Genomic DNA, 18,520 nt, shown 5'->3' with positions numbered 1-18,520 from the left:
CTCTATCAAAACCTTTCATAGCTTTGAAAACCTCTGTGAGGTCACTTCTCGGCCTTTTTTTCCCCAAGAGAAAGGAGACCCAGCCTGTCAATCCTTTCCTGATATGTACACCGATACATTTCTGGTATCATTCTTGTAAATCTCTGCACCCTCCCCGGTGCCATTTTTATAGTAAAGGTGACCGAAACTACACACAGTCCTTTAAGTGTGGCCTAGCCAAGGCTTGATACAGCTTTACCCTAACTTCCCTACTTTTTAATTCTATCCCTCTAGAAATAAAGCCTGGTGCTTGGTTTGCTTTTTTATGACTTTGCTAACCTGTGGCGCAACTTTTAATGATTGGTGTATTTGTACTTTGAGTTCTCTTATTTCTCTACCCCACCTGGACACATGTCTTCCATGTAATAAGTGACCTCCCTGTTCTTCCAAGCAAAATGCACTGCTTCATACTGTGCTAAAGCTGTTGATGGAGGTGACCCATTTTCCTATTCAAATTATTTTAACTGCACACTCAGACACAGCAATACTTACTCCAAAAGGCCTTCACCCTGTATAAATAACAGATTTCTGTCCGCTGATTCGTCCTTTTGAGAAATGTGGTTACAAAGGAGATCTGAAAGCAAGCATCAGAAATGTGACTTCAACTTTTTAATAAAATAATTCCATTTATTCACCAAGTAATATCCACAAATGCAAGCTAGGAATAAAACTGATCCACAAAGTCCATGTATATTAAACGCCAAGATAAAAGCAAAATGCTGCAGGTGCTGGAAATCTGAAACAAAAACAGAAAATGCTGGAAAAACTCAGCAGGTCCGACAGCATTCTTCAGAAGAAGTCATGCGGACTCGAAACGTTAACTCTGTTTCTCTCTCCACAGATGCTGCCAGAGCTGCTGAGCTTTTCCAGCATTTTCTGTTTTTGTTACAAAGTCCATGTTCCCCTCTTTGCTATGTTACTAACCTCAGGAGGCCATTGTGAAGAGGCACCAAGGGAGTCCCCAAGCGGACAAAGGATAGAAGGAAACACACAGGGGAGGCAATTTTAAACCATCCCTCCAATGGACCAAGTGTGTGGATTGGGTGTAACATTGGGTTTATACCCAGGTGGATTATATTCTCAAATTAGGTCAATGGGTATTAGTCTCGGCCTAAAACCAACATTTCTCCCCCATCCCCCACCCCAGCCAGTTCTATGGATTTCCCATAGGTTAAAATTATTCCCAAAATGTCTGTTTAACAGATTTGTCAGTGGCTGGTTTCACAGTATTATTTGCAGTTGCTGGGAGAAGTATTCTTATCCTCTGAGCCTTAGATTCGGGTGGGAAACTGGAGGTGGGGCAGAAAGTAACTGAGAGCACATGGATTCTTACTGCCATAGCAAAGCCCGAGAGATGCAGCCTTCCCTTAGCTCAGGGACAGCACCCTCACCTTTATCGACATACACGACACTGTGTGGATTACTGCTCGCAAGAAATCCATATTCCAATAGGAGCCGCTGGTTGTCATGGGGACCATAGCAGATGAAAACCTGTTCGTATTGCCTGCATTTTGTGACTGTTCGGATTTCATAATGGCTGCTTTTCTGGTTGAAAGCAGCTGCGACCTGAAAGTATAGAAGTACAAGTTAAACCCGATTTACATCAACTCGTGATGCCTTCAAATTAAAATTGTCCTCCTTGTGTTTAATTCCCTCCATGGCCTCGCCCCACCCCTAACTCTGTAACCTCCTTCAGCCCTACAACTCATCCAAGAACTCTCCGTTCCTCCAACTCTGGCATCTTGTGTAGCCAACACCGTTCCCTCTGTCCCAGTATTGGCAGCGTACATTCAGTCCTTTAAGCCCCATGCTCTGTAATTCCCCCTAAACCAATCAGTCTGTCCACCTTCCTCTACACGTTCGAGACCCTCTGTGAAACTCATCTCTTTGACTGTGATTTTAGGCTCTCCTGCTAATACCTACTTTTTTGGTCAGCATCTACTTGTGGCTGATTATATTTTTGAGGAGCATCTTGGGGCATTTCTTTCCTACACAAAAGATGCTATAAAAATGCAGATTGTTGTTGTTAATGCTCTGAAGCTTGCTGCCTTCAGAATGTGCCTATGTGTTTCTTCATACTCACCCTTTCCTCACATTAATATCTCCTGGTGAATAGCGGAGCTGCAATCTGAGGGTGAGAGAGAGAAAGGAGAGAGACAGAGGCAGGGGAGTAAGAGAGGGAGACAGGGGAGAGAGAGAGGGAGGCGGGGTGAGAGAGAGAGAGGGGGAGGCGGGGAGAGAGAGAGGGAGGGAGGGGTGGAGAGGGAGAGGGAGGGAGGGGGGGAGAGAGAGGGAGGGAGGGGGGGAGAGAGAGAGGGAGGGGGAGAGAGGGGGGGGGAGAGAGAGGGAGGGGGAAGAGAGAGAGGGAGGGGGGAGAGTGAGAGGGAGGGGGGAGAGAGAGAGGGAGGGAGGGGGCGAGAGAGAGAGGGAGGGAAGGGGGGAGAGAGAGAGAGAGGGAGGGAGGGGGGAGAGAGAGAGGGAGGGAGGGGGGAGAGAGAGAGGGAGGGAGGGGGGAGAGAGAGAGGGGGGGAGAGAGAGAGGGAGGGGGGAGAGAGAGACAGAGAGGGAGGCGGGGAGAAAGAGACAGAGAGGGAGGGAGGCGGGCAGAGAGAGAGAGAGAGAGAGGGAGGGAGGCGGGGAGAGAGAGAGAGGGGGAGGCGGGGAGAGAGAGAGAGAGAGAGAGAGGGGGAGGCGGGGGGAGAGAGCGAGGGGGAGGCGGGGGGAGAGAGAGAGGGGGGGAGGCGGAGAGAGAGAGAGAGAGATGGGGGGAGGCGGGGAGAGAGAGGGGGAGGCGGGGAGAGAGAGAGGGAGGCGGGGAGAGAGAGAGGGAGGCGGGGAGAGAGAGAGGGAGGCGGGGAGAGAGAGAGGGAGGCGGGGAGAGAGAGAGGGAGGTGGGGAGAGAGAGAGAGGGAGGCGGGGAGAGAGAGAGAGGGAGGCGGGGAGAGAGAGAGAGAGAGGGAGGCGGGGAGAGAGAGAGAGAGAGAGGGAGGCGGGGAGAGAGAGAGAGAGGGGGAGGTGGGGAGAGAGAGAGAGAGGGAGGCAGGGAGAGAGAGAGAGGGAGGCGGGGAGAGAGAGAGAGAGGGAGGCAGGGAGAGAGAGAAAGGGAGGCGGGGAGAGAGAGAGCAGGAGGCGGGAAGAGAGAGAGAGGGAGGCGGGGAGAGAGAGGGAGGCGGGGAGAGAGAGAGAGTGGGAGGCGGGGAGAGAGAGAGAGTGGGAGGTGGGGTGAGAGAGGGAGGGAGGTGGGGAGAGAGAGAGGGAAGGGGAGAGAAAGAGGCAGAGAGAGAGGAGAGAGAAGGGGAGAGAAGGGGAGAGAAGGGGAGAGGGAAGGGAAGAGAGAGAAGGGGAGAGAGAGGGAGAGGGGGGAGAGAGAGGGAGAGGGGGGAGAGAGAGGGAGAGAGAGCGCGAGGGAGAAGGAGGGATAGGGAGAGGGAGACAGAGGGAGAGAGAAGGGAGAAAGAGGGAGGAGAGGCAGAGAGAGGAGGGAGACAAAGGGACGGGAGAGAGAAAATGGGAGAAAGAGAGAGAGAGGAAAGAGAAGGGGAGAGAGAGAGAGAAAGGGAGAACGGAAGAAAGGGAGAGACAGAGAGAGAGAGTGAGAAGGAGTTAGAGAGAGAGGAGGGAGGGAGAAAGAGAGAGAGAGTGAGAGAGAGAAAGAAAGAGAGAGTACAGTACCTGCTTCCAGGCAGTTGTCAACCTGGCTCTGAACACAGTTGCTAGGAGAAGATTGATCAACAGCTCAGGTTGGCTCAGAGTCAGGTTTTTCCTTCCTGTGGAGAAAGATATTAACATTTCGCTCCTGGCAGGAGAAGCTGCTGAGCATTTGGCAAGGTTGCCAACTAAAGGAATGGGCGGATGGAGGAGGAGGCAAAAAAAGGGCACAATGGGACACGACAAAGTAAATTATCAGAAAATAACTGAAATCTTAAATGAATGCAGGAATATGTATAAGTATATGCTTTGGCTGCAACATTAGTATCGGAGAGGGGTGGGCAGTAATACAGGATTTGAGTAGGTCATCCAATAATAGATATAAATATAAATCAGCATTATGTCATATCAAAAACATAAACCATTATTTCAGGATGGGATAGTGATGGTGGTATGGGGAACAGAGGGAAGTACCTTTTAAAGATAATTTAGATCAGCTCAACTTCAAAGTAATCACCACTGCTGGCATTAATGTACAAAGATTTGTGACCAATGTTATACAGCTATGTGCTTGACAATGTATTTTAATTTAAACACACTTTTTTTTGTTGATGTGAACTGTCTTCTTACCTGAGCAGAAGGGCTGTGATTCAGCAGGTCTAAGTATGGTGCCAAGGCATAGACATCAGGTTCTTGGGAAAAGAACTCGCTTTGCACATGTTCCATATAAACTGTCCTGGTATTGACACTGCACCAAGCCCAACGGAAAGCATCATAAGTAAAAATACTCTCTACGTGCTGAGAGAACAAGGGCTGCAGTGAACTGAAGAAGCATTGCGAAGTAAGATACAGCTCCCGAACTGCACTCTTTTGCTCCTGAATCTTTTTAACCAGAGGGCCAGGAAACAGGTCAATTACTTCCTCTGCTAAGTAAACCGGGCAGGAGTATGTCTTTGGTAAGACATCAATATAGGGCTTCCATGCAGACTGGTTCCCAAAGTGTCTCTCAGAAATGAGAAAAGTACACAAGGCTTGGAGGGCAGACAAACAAGGCTTCCACCTGGAGACAAAGGTCCAAATTTTGAAAATTATACAAAATGCAACTTGCTACACAAAAAGCCTTAAAATCCTGAACATGCAAGGGTGAGTCTAACTAATGACACATGGTGTTGCGATTCACTTCTACAGCAAATTATAGTCCATTAGGTAAGTTATAGAACCATTTAATTTCATAGCACAGAAGGTGATCATTTGGGTCAACACATCAGTGTTAGCTCTCTGACAGAGCTATCCCTTTGGTACCATTTCCCTGCACTTCAATAGAAATGGAGGATTTTTCTTTGGCCTAAAGCCCTTTAAGTCTATGCACTCTGGAAAAATAAAATTATTTGGGAACATCACTGGACAACTCTAAATTGAGTGTCACTGGACAAAGATAAAACTCTCACTTTTCAGCCAAGATCTTTTTTTAAATTATAAAATTGAACTACAACGTTGGTGTTGCTGGGTAAATCAAATGTCTGACATGGGAATGTAATGGAAAGAACACTCAAGGGCATCTACTCACAAGCAAGTAACGCATTGCATCACATTCACTTAGTTTCATCAACCAAAAATTAAAGAGTTGCATTAACCTACACAATGCCTCCTCTAGGTCAAGTGTGGAACCATGTGGTTCTACGGCTCGGATATGCTCTTTGCTCCTACTTTATGACTTGATCACTAGAGTTAATCAGCCTTCAGTGGAGAATTTTACTCAACTCTTTATGTTACCCGCTAAAACACAACAACCATTTTGTCTGAAATAACTCAGCTTCACTCACTGAGTAACCCCCTCAGAGCCAGAGCAGGCAAAAGACATTCTCTTCCATTTCTCCAACCATACAGGGGTCAAGAAAAACAGTGTTATGCTATTCAATTTAGGAAATTCCATGAACACAAGTCTCCCAAATTCGAAGCTTCCCCTTGTCCCAGCTTTCCAACCACTCTTGCAAGTTTTAATACTTGCTGGAATTCTCAAATGACTTCCCTTGGAATATTGGTAAAAAAAAATTGGAGTTTATTTGCATACTTGACCAGGGCACTGGTCCTCATGGCACAAGATGTGACCTGCGTTTTTTGAACCCTGCCCTCACCCTCCACCATGCTAACAAGCCTTTTCATGAATAAGACACTTGCATTACCTCTATCATTGTCTGGTGGATTATTGCTCAGTCTCCACTAAGAGGGATCATTTGCTTTTCAAAGTAAGACTTCCACGGGGTTTTTATAACAGAATCTAGCACCATGGGGCTAAACTTACCTCTCAATGTATTCACCCAAATAACTCTTTAGGGCAGTGTTAGCGGTGAGCAGGCACTTCTCAGGTAATCTAATAACAAGATCTCCTGGCTAAATAAGAAACAGGAATTAAGTGGGTTTAGGTTATTTATATTTGTCATGTTGCTTCTTCAAGAGGCTGGGGCAAAACCAAACAACAAACAACAATTTAAAACTATAAATCCGCCCATAGCTTCTTTCCTCAAATCTGAAAATATATATCAAAAACATCTCATACAAGAGACTCGCCCGTCCAAAGCAACATCTCCTAGGAAAGAATGAGCCAAGTGACCTTTTCAAAACTCTCACAGTACCATCCTTCAGACAACCCCAAGGCAAAAGCAGCCCGGTCACACACTTAATTCACTCCCATTCACTGGTAATATTGAGGTGCATCAGGGGAGCTGCCCAAAGAAAAGGAAGGGCAAAGTGGAACAAGGAGCCACTTAAGCCTGGGCAGCTGTAGCATTTGAAGAAAAAAGGTGACAGAGGAGGAGGAAAGTAATATTAGGATCTCTATAGAGACCGATAACTTCTAAAAAGAAATTTGGACTTCCAGTTAATAGCTGAAAGGATAACACAAGATGATTTCACATTCTATGACATTTACTAACATAACAAAAGACTAAAGACACTGTTGCCTCCAAATTATTTTTGTAGGCAACTTATACTTTAAGCCACAGAAAGAATACTCCCCTTCTTATTTTAGCACAACTGAAAAAAACACACCTCACAGGTATATATTACACTGTCCTTTAAGCAGGCACTTAATTCTCCCAGGATCAGTCCAAAATGATACTTAGCTCCCGAGGGTTTACTTCTGTTTTTTGCCTTTCTCAGCCCGGTAACTTCAAGCCCCAGAACTGTCCTTCACGATGAGTATATTACTGGAGATCCTCCCTCTGGTGCAAGCTAGGTGAATCTTACAGCTTTGCTTTAACTCCTCATGAATTTGGTCTTTTCAATCCGAGTGCAAACTTCCACTGCATTCCGGCACAGTGAACCACAGAAACTTGTGGTCTCTAGCTGCTCTCTCTCTCCCAGGTGCTGGCAGACTAAACCACCTGCCTGTGACATTCAGTGATGTTTTAGGAAGCCTGTAACCCAATCTTTATAATGGCTTTCTCTGTAACCTTCCCGATGGCAACGTGAATCACATAGGCCTTGTATCTAGGCAGAAATGCTCAACTCTCTTTAATCTTGGAAGTAAATGGACAGCTTAAAGAACAACTGTTTACAACCTGACATTCGCAACACTTTTCTAGGACTTGGAGATTCACAATCTATCCACCAGAATCACGGTTACCTTCGACATTGTCTGCAAGTGTGAATAACTTTTTCCCAGTAAAACAATCTAGGCCTTCCTTTAATCTTTAGCAGCCCCATCACCCAGATCTGTTGTCAGGCGGACATCAGCACAGGTCACATGACCCCCTTCATTTTACACTAAATTAAATTCACAGTCCCAAAACATAATAATCTTATAAACCTTATAATTGTAACAGTAACCAGTCAAAAAAATAATGGAATTAACTATTTGAATCACCAACCTGTAGAGCTTTTATGGTCATTAGTCCTCTGCCAATATCTGAGCAAGAAAGATAGGACACAATTACCAGCAATGCTCACAGAGTGGCTTATTAGAAAAACATGTATTATTGCTTAAATTCCTCTTTCACTGACATATTACTAACAACAACCTACATTTACATAGCACCATTAAAAATTCAAAAGAACACCATAATGAATATACAAGTAATCGTGTGTGCAATAACTTAGGGTTATGAGTCACCAGACATCTGCAAAATCACTGGATTTCTGTACTTGTTGACTTGGCACTTAGTTTTCCTGTTGGATGCTAACAAATAAAAAAACACATTTCCAGCAACAATAGCAGTATTTTCCTTTAGATAATTTAGAGTTTCTTTCAGGAGTTGGGGGTTCAGGAGTTCAAAGGTGTATCAATATTTAACCAGGGTAAAACAAAAAAGTTTGAAAAAAAGCTGCTATAGACTCTGTGGATGAGATATCAGTAGAGAAAGCCTATCATCATTGGAATATCACTCAAGTCACAGAGTGGAATGGCACGGGGCTTTAATCCACAACCTCATTATTCAGAGATGAGAGTGATAACATTGAGCCATGCTGACATTTAAAGATAGCACCCAGCAACACCTGTACTGAAATTTTCACTAGCACTGGTATCTGTCAATGGGCCTCTGCCAATCTGAGTCTGTAAAGTGCACATTTTGGAAGGTTTTTTTTTAAGTAGATCAATATATCTGTCAGATAATGATGGGAAGGGACAGCAGTCACCAATTGTTTTTGAACATGCCACAAGTTCTACAGGCACAGAGGCTCTTTCGAAACAGGCATGCAAATTTAATTTCGCTGGTCTCAAGAAACTGGTTGCAATCTTACCAATATGGTTGACAGGCAATATTCAGTTGTGCTCTGCTGTTATTCTATGGCCAAACCATTCTATGAATCAAACTAAATTCCAAATGCACGAATCCAACCTTAATAGTCAATAAGTCTAATTTGTCATAAAAGCAAAATACTGCAGATGCTGGAGATCTGAAATAACAGCAGAAAGTGCTAGAAAAACTCAGCAGGTCTGGCAGCATCTGTGGCGAGAGAAACAGAGTTAACGTTTCAACTCCAACATGACTCCTTCTTCAGAAGACCTGCTGAGTTTTACCGCACTTTCAGTTTCTGTTTTCAGCCTAATTGCTTATTGTGCACATATTTAATGTTCATCTAAGCAGCAAATTATCCTATACACTGTAAAAATACTGCATTTCCTCTAGGTAATGCTATCACAAAATAAAGTGTTGTAGTTTGTGCCCCTCCCTCTAATGCATTCAGTGCCCCTTCAAATACAGCAGGAAGCCGGCCAGTGGCGGGGAGTTGGACGTGGAAACTAAAATAAAGCAAAGGAATCATGTACCTGGAAAGTTTGCTGGCACCAAGTAGAAGTCATTGAAACCCTTCTTTTTCAGCCATTTCCTCAGCTGCACGTAATCCGACTCATGACTGATGTTGGCTGTGCAAAATTGACAGATTTAATTACATTCTTAGAGGTTATTATGTTTAGTACTCTTCCTCAAACTTATTGATCTGGCTCAGGCTAACTTGATATTGAACACAAATGTGCATTCCCTCCCAAGCAGCAAAACATATTTCTTCTCTGCCCTCCCTTTGTTGAAGATAAGTAATTCACACTGGGATAGGATTACATAGAGCAGGCAAGCGCCTGTTCTTCATCCACCAGCCCGGACCCTGTGTGTATCAAAATAGGGGTGCAGCACAGCCTGATCCTGATCTTGCAAAGGGACATTTTCTCATAGGGTGTCACTGGGTAGCAAGCAAATCATCCAACTACGTGCATAATTAGGACAGACTGGAACTTAACTTCAATCGCAACATCAATATCAAGGAGCAACATTAACATTAAAATAATCTCAAATTCCTTTCTTGGGTGAAAAGGGTTCAGGCAAACCATGTTGCAACGAAAACCTTATTAAGGATCTGCAGTGTCTATTTGCAGGAAGCCTTCTGTGGCTAGCAGGGACTATCTCCTTCTCACTAATATTTTGTAATGCCCCAATTTTTGACTTGATCTCTAAATGATCTCTGTGTATGCAGAATTTCAATTTCTTGCAATGCTTCTGAGTTATGGAGAGAACAGAAGAAATCAAGGTCATTATCCAATGACCCCTCTCTTCAGAGGAGGCAGGGGGGGTGATATCACCCTGATATTGGCTGTTTACATTTAATGCTGCATTTTACGCCACACTTGGGCTCCTTCATTTGCAATTGGTCTGGGACTTGCCAATAGGTGGCGATCCTAAACCAGCCCAGAGCTCAAGGAGGAGAAGCGCACAACAATGAAGAGGGGCGGCTGCAGGCCTGCGGAGCGGTTCAGTGGCTCTCTGGCCTCTCTGATGCGCCAAGCGAGCGGGGGAAAGCAGGACCCTCCCGTACCCCAGCCGGAACGGGGGCGCCACAGACCCCGGGACACACCGACAGTTATCAATCCCTCCTGGGTTTTACCTCCAGTCTCCACCGCATGTGCTCCTTTGCATTCTCGGCTCATGCAACCTCTCCGCTTCCTCCTTCTATAAGCCCGACCTTTCCTTTTGGCCATGATTAAAGTGCAGAAGCACAATTTGCACTGATACAAATGCCGGGCATTTTATTTCACTGCGCTTTTTTTTTCAGAAGAAAAGCTGGGTTTTTTAATTAAAAAAAATAAACGAAAGTATCTTTGCAAACAAGTCTGCAGCAATAATTCACACTATGTACGTCTGTCTGATAAGTCTGGTCTTGATGGCTATTAACCTGTCAGACAAACTTCACTGAACAAAGTAAATGCACAAACAGAAACATTTTTGCAACAAGCTAACCAAATGAAACTCTGATCAGCAGCAGAAATACCCCCCAGGTCCTGAGATTGATACCGACCCCAGTTTGCCCCTCTATCTAGAGAGGTCCCTGTTTCTGCTCCAGGGATGAAAATTTGCCACCAGATGGCGCATCTCTTAAAGGGCCACTGTCCCCCTCAGGGAGGAACCTTGTGGCAGTTCAGGAAACGGTGGGGTGGGGGTAGGGGCGGCCAGGGCCATTTCCAACTCCTGATCCTCCTGCACAGGCTGTCGGTGAGGCAGCCTGGGAGATCGATGGGCCGAAGGGCCTCTTCTGCACTGTGTGATTCTGATTCTGTGATCTTCACAGAGGCAGCCAATTAAGAGGCCGCCTCTACCTCGACTGTCCCTGAGACTTTAGGCTCCATCATAGGACCTGATGCCTTTTAACAGCCTCACTGGATGAGATGGATGCTGCCATTGTTGGTTTGGTTTTGTTTAAAAAAAAACCTTCTGGCCACAGCTGCGAGGCCACCTCTGTGGAGGTCTTTCCCTAATGTCCACTGATGGCGGTGCTCCAGTGTGGGGTATGGAGGTGGTGTTCATAGGAGGCCTCGCAGGCCCCTCAAGCTAACCGCCAGCAGGCTGCCTCTGGGCACTTGCTGGGCTTGGTCCTTCATTGGGGGTCCATCTGCATTGCCAGGGAGATCCTGGTGGTGTCCCCAATGAGCCCACAAATGGACATTCAGTTGTACGGGTCAGCTTGCAGGTAGCCTCTGCAAGTGATGACCTGCTTCCGGGATAGATTTTCCAGAATTGTTCCAGGGATGAGGGATTTTGTCTACCATTTAGGTTGGAGAAGCCAGGGTTGTTCTCCCTGGGACAGAGGAGAGATGTACAAGATTATGACAGGTTTGGATGAGGTAGACAAAGAAAAGCTGTTCCCATTAGTTGATGGTGCAAGGACTAGAGGACACAGATTTAAGGTTCTGGGCAAGAGATGCAGGGGAAATGTGAGGAAGAAGTTTTTTTGTGAAACAAATGGTAATGACCTGGAACTTGCTACCTATCAGGGCAGTGGAAGCAGAAACGATAAATGATTTCAAAAGGAAATTGGATGACAACCTGAGGGAAGTAAGCTTGCAGGGCCACCAGGGTAGAGCAGGGGAATGGAACTGGCTGGATTTTTCTACAGAGAACCGGCAAGGACTCGATAGGCTAAATGGAATCCTCCTCTGCAATCATGTCTCTGTGACTAAAGTGCTTTGAGATGTCCTGAGGTCATGAAAATCATTATATAAATATTTTCAATTGTGTCTAGTATGACCAATTCCCTCAGGCTAGAGATGTAAAATTAACCTTTTACCATGATATTTATCCAGTATACAAAACTTACGTTTCAAGTAGTTATCTTTAAACTTATAACAATATAAACTACTAACTTTTGAGTTTGTCATTCTCATACATTAAATTAGAAAACAAATCTTCACTAGTTGACAGTGGAGAAGTATCACTCTCGATCACCTTATTTACTGTTTGCTTATAACCTCCACAAATCCAAATTGACCCCTCTGCTTTGTGAACTACCACAATGTGCGCAGCCCATTCACTGTTCTTCCCCTTCTTAATTACCCTGGTTGATTCTAATCTATCCAGCTCTTTATTTACTGCTTCCTACTTTGCATAAGGCACTTGCCTTATTGTATAATATGGCCCATAACTGGCTCTTACAATATACTACAAGGAATTTTGCTTATAGGTGCCCCATCAGTACAAATCAACTGCTGGCAATTCCTTTGTATGATGGATCTCCAACTCGTAAATCATAACTTCTAGAACCCACCACACGTGTGCATGTTCCAGCACTCTAAGTATACTGGCTAGAGAGTTTCAGCCGCACTGTATCACCATTGGGTATTTCTTTAAGTGGCTTAGCACTCCTGTCAGAGTAGTATTGCTGATGTTGTTTCATGCCATAAAGCACCTGAGTGTCTTTCTTAGTTGAATATCAAGGTTGTAGGAGCATCCTCATTACAGGAAGTAGCGCCTTGCACCTTTGATACTTACAAAGACTTGAACCTACACTTTTATTCAGTGTGTTGTGCAATCTAACAGAGTTGGAAGCTTTGATTCACTGGACTCCTTGCATTTTGTGAAGAGTAATTTCATGATCTTGACAGCTTTCTCGACTTTGCCATTGGACTGTGGTTAGTGAGGTGATGACGACTAACACACTGCAAATTCTGCAAAGCCAAGTTGTAGACCATTAGCCATCACTAAGACAGCTGGTATTCTAAATCTCGCAACATTTCTTGAAGTTTTGACATGATATTCCACGTGGTAATTTAAGTGAGATTGGCTACTTTGACAAAGTTACAGTAATAATCACACACAGCAAAGGGTACAGCCAAAGAACTCACAAAGGTCAGCCCTTCGACCAAGGGCTAGCCACAATTTTGTGCAGCAATAATGATTCCTTACTGGGAGAACTACGAAGTGGCAAACATATATCTCAATTAGCTATGTAATATTTAAGATCTGTTGTTATCCTGGAACCACTTCAGGTTGAGATTGTAGCTTATGAAGATATAAGTCTCCCCACTAGAGGACGAATATGAATCTTGAAGCAACTTGGTGAGTATAAGTGTTAGTTGGTCATTATGTCATTATTTGGTCTGTTTGACATCTGCTGTGTTGCTTGGCCAGCCTGAGCTTGCACATCATTAGGTGCAAATCTAATGATAAAATTAATATATTCACACCTACTGGAGTGACTGTGCACACAATCAATACCAACAAACCACTAGCTAGGAGTGTTTAATACTGAAACATCCTTGAATATTCAGTGATAGGTTATGACAAGTTGAGCTAAAGTACTGAATCAGGCTTGACAAGGCAGTAGATCCAGGCCAACTAGTTCAGCCCTGGAATGTATCTATCCATCTCAATACCTCATGTCCCTCCTTTAAGACTCCCTTCAAAAGCTATCTCTTTCACTATGTTGTTTTGGTCATTTGACCTAATCTCCTTACATGGTTCAGTGTCATATTTTGTTTTATAACACTCCTGTGAAGGACTTGGGATGTTTTATTATGTTATGTACCAGTGACTTTAGGGGATAAACTGAAGGAAACCCTGGATGACCTGGTGAGGCATGTTATCATTGCTCCTGTATCAGCATCAACTTCATAGATCAATTGGATTGTCAGCTGTGACTCAGTTGGTAGCTCTTCTTGCCTCTGAGTCACAAAGTTCTGGGTTCAAGTCCCACCCCAGCTCTTCGAGCACAAAAATCAATACTGGGACTTCAGTGTAGTGGGAATGTTGCACTCTTGGAGATATCATCTTTCAGGTGAGATGTTAAACTGATGCACTATCTGCCTGCTTGGATGGATACAAAAACTCCCATAGCACTACTTTGAAGAAGAGCAGGGGCTTATTCTTGGTGGTCAATATTTATTCCTCAACACCCAACATCACAAAAAAACACAGATTATCTGGTCATTATGACATTGCTGTTGGTGGAAGTTTGTTGTGCACAAATTGGCTACCGTATTTCCTATATGACAATAATAGCTACACTTCTAAAGTACTTTCTTGGTTGTAAAGCACTTTGACACATCTGGTGGTCATGGAAGGTGCTACATAAATACAAGTCTTTCTTCTTTTCCATCATACTTAAGAATAATAGCACACCACATATATGCTGAGATCCTAAAGACTTAAACGGGCTACTAAATGAGAATACTATCCACTACCAATGATTGAAGATATAAGTACATGCCTACACAGAGCTAGACATCTGAAATGGGATATGAGACTCGAACAGTTGTCATATCTTACAACATTCCCCACACCTTTTGGATGATGTTCTACTATGTTAAAGGCACTATATAAATGCAAATTGTTGTTGATAATGCTCGAAGCATATGCCTTTTGGGGTCAGTTAACCAAAGAACGATGCATGAGCTGGTGGGAGGACTGTAAGGGACAGAAGTCAATGCAATGATTTTGTGATAATTGGTTTTTGAGGAACATTTAAGGTAGTGATTGGAGGCCATGATAAGCATTGGATTGATAATTGTGGAATGCTCTTAAACATTGACAAATGAAACTTTGTAGGGAAGAAGAACCTTTAATTGGACACGTTGCAATGGGAAGAGGACTGTGTGTAAATCCAGCCAAAGTTAAAGTGGTTTTGGAGATGCTAACACTGAGTGATGTAGCGATGAACGAGTGATTGCTTGAACTTGTTCAATGCCTGAGTACATTTCTCACACATCAGGAAGACATGATGAAACCACCCAGGATTTAACCCAGAAGGATTCAGAGTGGTTCTCAGGAGAAACACAAGAATTGCTGGTCTGACTTAAAAAAAGTGGTCAACAGCACGCCAGTCCTTATGTGTTATAATACGAACATACAAAATAGGAGCAGAAGTAGGCCTTTCGGCCCCTCGACCCTACTCTGCCATTCGATAAGATCATGGCTGATCTGTTTGTGTTTCAAAGTCCACATTCCCATCTACATCTGATAACATTTGATTCAATTGCCTAACAAGAATCTATCTCCACCTTAAAAATATTCAATGCCCCCACCTCCACCGCCTTCTGAGGCAGAGTGTTTCAAAATCACACAACCCTTTGAGAGAAAATATTTCTCCTCACCTCTGTCCATTAAGGGTGACCCCTAATTTTAAAACAGTGCCCCTTAGTTCTGGACTCACCCACAAGAGGAAACATCCTTTCCACGTCCGCCATGTCAAGACCATTCAGGGTCTTACATACTTCAGTCAAGTCACCCTCACTCTTCTAAACTCCAATGGAAACAAGCCCAGTCTGTCCAATCTTTCCTCATAAGACAACACGCTCATTCCAGGTATCATTCGAGTAAACCTCTGAACACCATCCAATGCATTTTCATCCTTCCTTAAATAAGGAGACCAAAACTGCACAAAGTAATTATATGAAAGAAGTCACTCTACAATGCAATGTATCACAACCTAGACTTGGAGCAGCAATGATGCAGAATGGATAACCAGTATTGTATGCATCAAGGACATTAACAGCAGCAGAGCTGAGATTGGCACAGATCAAGAAAGAACTTCTAATGTTAGTTTTCACTTGTGATAAATTTGAAGTTTGCATCTATGGCTGGTACTTGGTGAATCATGAAACAGATCACTGTCCATTAGAATCAATACTTGTTAAGACACTAAACAGTGCTCCTAAGAGACTTCAAAGGATACTGTTAAAACTCAAAGCTTTATCAGAAAGTGTCTAATGAGGAAAGGGAAAGATGGCCCTAGAAGAGACACCGAGCAGAACATATCTGTCACATGTTAACTTCTGTGACAGTGCTTGTGAGTTGGAAGAAACTGATCATTGCAAATCACATTAAGCTGAGATTCCAGCTCAGCTTAACCATACTGCAGTGAACAACCTGGTGTGGAAGCAACTGCCGGTTATTATTCAGCAAGGCTGGCCTGGGATGAGGTCAGAGGTACCTCAATGCTTACACCCTTATCTTGACTTTTAAATTTGAAAGGAGAATCAATATTCAGAGGACAGCAACTCATGGTACCAGCTGCATTGTGTAAAGAATGTATGTCAGTAGCTGGATCAACACACATTAGCATAGAAAGTTGTACGCACATAGTTTGCGACAGCACCTATTGGCCCAGGAGGTCAACAGAGCTTAAACTGTACATGGCAAAGCGAGATATTCCTTTGCTTCATCATAGTTCTCCAAGTAAGGAAACATATTTACTCAGACTTGGCTGAAAGCTGGGGTTGAGCTTCATGAATTACATAGTCATATCATTAATTTTATCGAAGTTCCATTACTACATGCAGTGTTTTCAGTGAAGTTCAAGAGAAGTTTGCAAGATTTGGCATACTAGACATCCCAGTACAGAAATGAAATACAGTTCGCAATTTGCATCTGCAGAATTTGCAGTGTTGAAATTATACATCATCATCACCTACAGTCCGATGGCAAAGCCAAGAATGCTGTTAAGATCATGAAACGACTCTTCATAAAATGTAAGGAGGCTGCTCAGAGCTTTTAGCTCCATTGGAATGACACACCACGCCAGGTTTACGAAGAAGCCCTGCACAGAGACTTGTGGGTTGTAGGTGAAAGACATTAATTCTTTCACTCTTAAGGCTTCGATATTTGACTGAAGAAGACACCTAAGTGCTTGTTGACATTAAGCAGCATCAGCTGTATCATTATGATAGGAATGCTAAAGCACAGATGATTTAGTGCAATTGAAATTCCCAGGCCAGAGTACCTGGGCTGCTGGAACGTGCACACATTTGGTGGGTCCAAGAAGTTACAATGTGCGAGTCAGAGACTCGTCAGACCCACAGGAATCACTGTCAGCTAAACTTTGCTGATGAGCCACCTCTAAGTAAAACTCCCGAGAGTGAAGGCTTTTCTGAAATTCAAGTCCCCAAGGGGCCCCTGAATTGTCCACAATTTCCAAATGAAGAACCAACAACTGCAACACAGGAAATGCCTAGAGTTGCCAACTGTGATTAAATGTATTCCTGGAGGTTTCATCATATGACCTGCCCCTCCGGCCATTTATCGGCCAACACATCCATCCTTGTGACGCACTGCCTTCCTACGTCAATTAGAAAGCAAAAAGACTCATTACTCAATTGGACGATGCTTGACTGTCAGCCACACAGCCCATTTTTCCCCATTTTCAATGTTTTTATATTTGGTAAAGAGAAACATTCTAAGAGAATGAAAAAAAAAACAATCTTTTTTAATGTCCCAATAGTTTTGCTGCAGGGTTGTGCACCGCAGTGTCCTGGAGATTGATCTTCAATTCCTAGAGACTCCAGGCCAATCCTGGTGGGTTGGCAACCCTAGAAATGCCTGATAGTCATACATCATTCACTGATTACATGTCTGGGAGTCAGCATCAACCTGGGTTTTAACGGAAGAATTAATTGTTTTTATGGCGTCTGTTTGTGATTGTTGTTTTGTTTTAGGATTTTGCTGTTTTGATGGCTGCACTGGTGTATGAGATTCCTGGGTGTTTGGGGAAAGGAAGGTAAGGGGGGAACTCTGGACAATCCATTGATGATTTATCTCATGGGGCAACCATACACCATACTATAGGTAGATAGTATTTCTTTTTCTTCAGGATTCGGATCCATGAGGCTATATCCCTGCCCCTGAGGAAGGAACTGGGTAATCATTATTTCTTTGCTTATGTGCTTTTCCTCAGACTCTATGAGATACTATCCTGCAGGCTAAATCAAGGCATTCAAGAGGGAATTAAATGATTATTTGAAAAGAAATAGTCTGCAGGGTTAGGAGGAGAATGGCACTAGGTAAAATGCTCATTCGGAGAGTCGGTGCAGACACGATGGGCTGAATGGCCTCCTTCTGCGCTGTAACAATTCTATGATTCTGATTCAGGTACCATGTTCTAAGAGGGCATTGCCAGCAGGAATCTCCAACTGAACGTGATTTGCAATGATTAGTTTCTTCCAGCTCATAAGCAAAATCACAGAAGTTAACATCTGGCAGGTATGTTCTGCTCAGTGTAGCTTCTAGGGCCATCTTTCCCCTTCCTCACTGGACACTTTCTGACAAAACTAGATTGGACTGGTCCATGATTACGCTTGGAAAAGTTCTGCAGTGGTTTGCTGTTGCCTTCTGCAGTATGGCTGAGCAGGAAACTCTCCCACTCCTACCGCCTGCCATCATCCATATTGGAAGGATTTACAGGCTGATAATAAAATCTGTTTGGTCATAGTGTAAACACACCTGCCATAGGCATCAAGTTCCAGAGTGGGACTTGAAACCAGAGCATCTGGCTCAGATGCCACCACTGCACTACAAGGCCACCTTTGTGTATACTATACCTATGTTAAGACTTATTGTCACAGAAAAAATGGTTGTGTTGCAACAAAAACAATGCCAGATTTGAATCCTGTTATGTCCATAAGACATGAAAGAGATCATAAACTGTTTATATCAAATCTTACTTTCTGCTTAGTTAAAAGGACCAAAAACATGGCTGATACAGGTCACATGATTTGTAAAACAAAAATAAAAATACCTGGAAAAACTCAGCAGGTCTGACAGCAAGTTGGCTACAAGTCTGGAAACGTCCAACAGTA

The 18,520-nt window shown here is 43.8% G+C and overlaps 1 protein-coding gene across 3 annotated transcripts in view; it reads right to left on the bottom strand.

The window, feature by feature from the left end:
- setd4 (SET domain containing 4) overlaps nt 1-18,520 on the bottom strand; it is a 57,488-nt gene that overhangs the window by 24,004 nt on the left and 14,964 nt on the right. For 2 of the 3 annotated variants that reach the window (XM_041211813.1, XM_041211815.1), the window contains exons 1-7: nt 10,063-10,521; nt 8,957-9,052; nt 7,557-7,594; nt 5,990-6,078; nt 4,318-4,747; nt 1,431-1,605; nt 532-613 (exon numbers count right to left, since the gene is read on the bottom strand). In XM_041211813.1, coding sequence (XP_041067747.1) covers nt 532-613; nt 1,431-1,605; nt 4,318-4,747; nt 5,990-6,078; nt 7,557-7,594; nt 8,957-9,052; nt 10,063-10,156 — 1,004 coding nt within the window. In that variant the 5' untranslated portion in view covers nt 10,157-10,521. Of the gene's footprint in view, nt 1-531; nt 614-1,430; nt 1,606-4,317; nt 4,748-5,989; nt 6,079-7,556; nt 7,595-8,956; nt 9,053-10,062; nt 10,522-18,520 lie in introns of those variants that run through there. The other variant, XM_041211814.1, reaches the window with a different exon arrangement.

Source organism: Carcharodon carcharias, chromosome 18 (genome assembly GCF_017639515.1).
Source record: "Carcharodon carcharias isolate sCarCar2 chromosome 18, sCarCar2.pri, whole genome shotgun sequence".
Taxonomy (NCBI): Eukaryota; Metazoa; Chordata; class Chondrichthyes; order Lamniformes; family Lamnidae; genus Carcharodon; species Carcharodon carcharias.
Note: the sequence above shows the minus strand (reverse complement) of the source record. Positions and strands in the feature narration are given on the sequence as shown.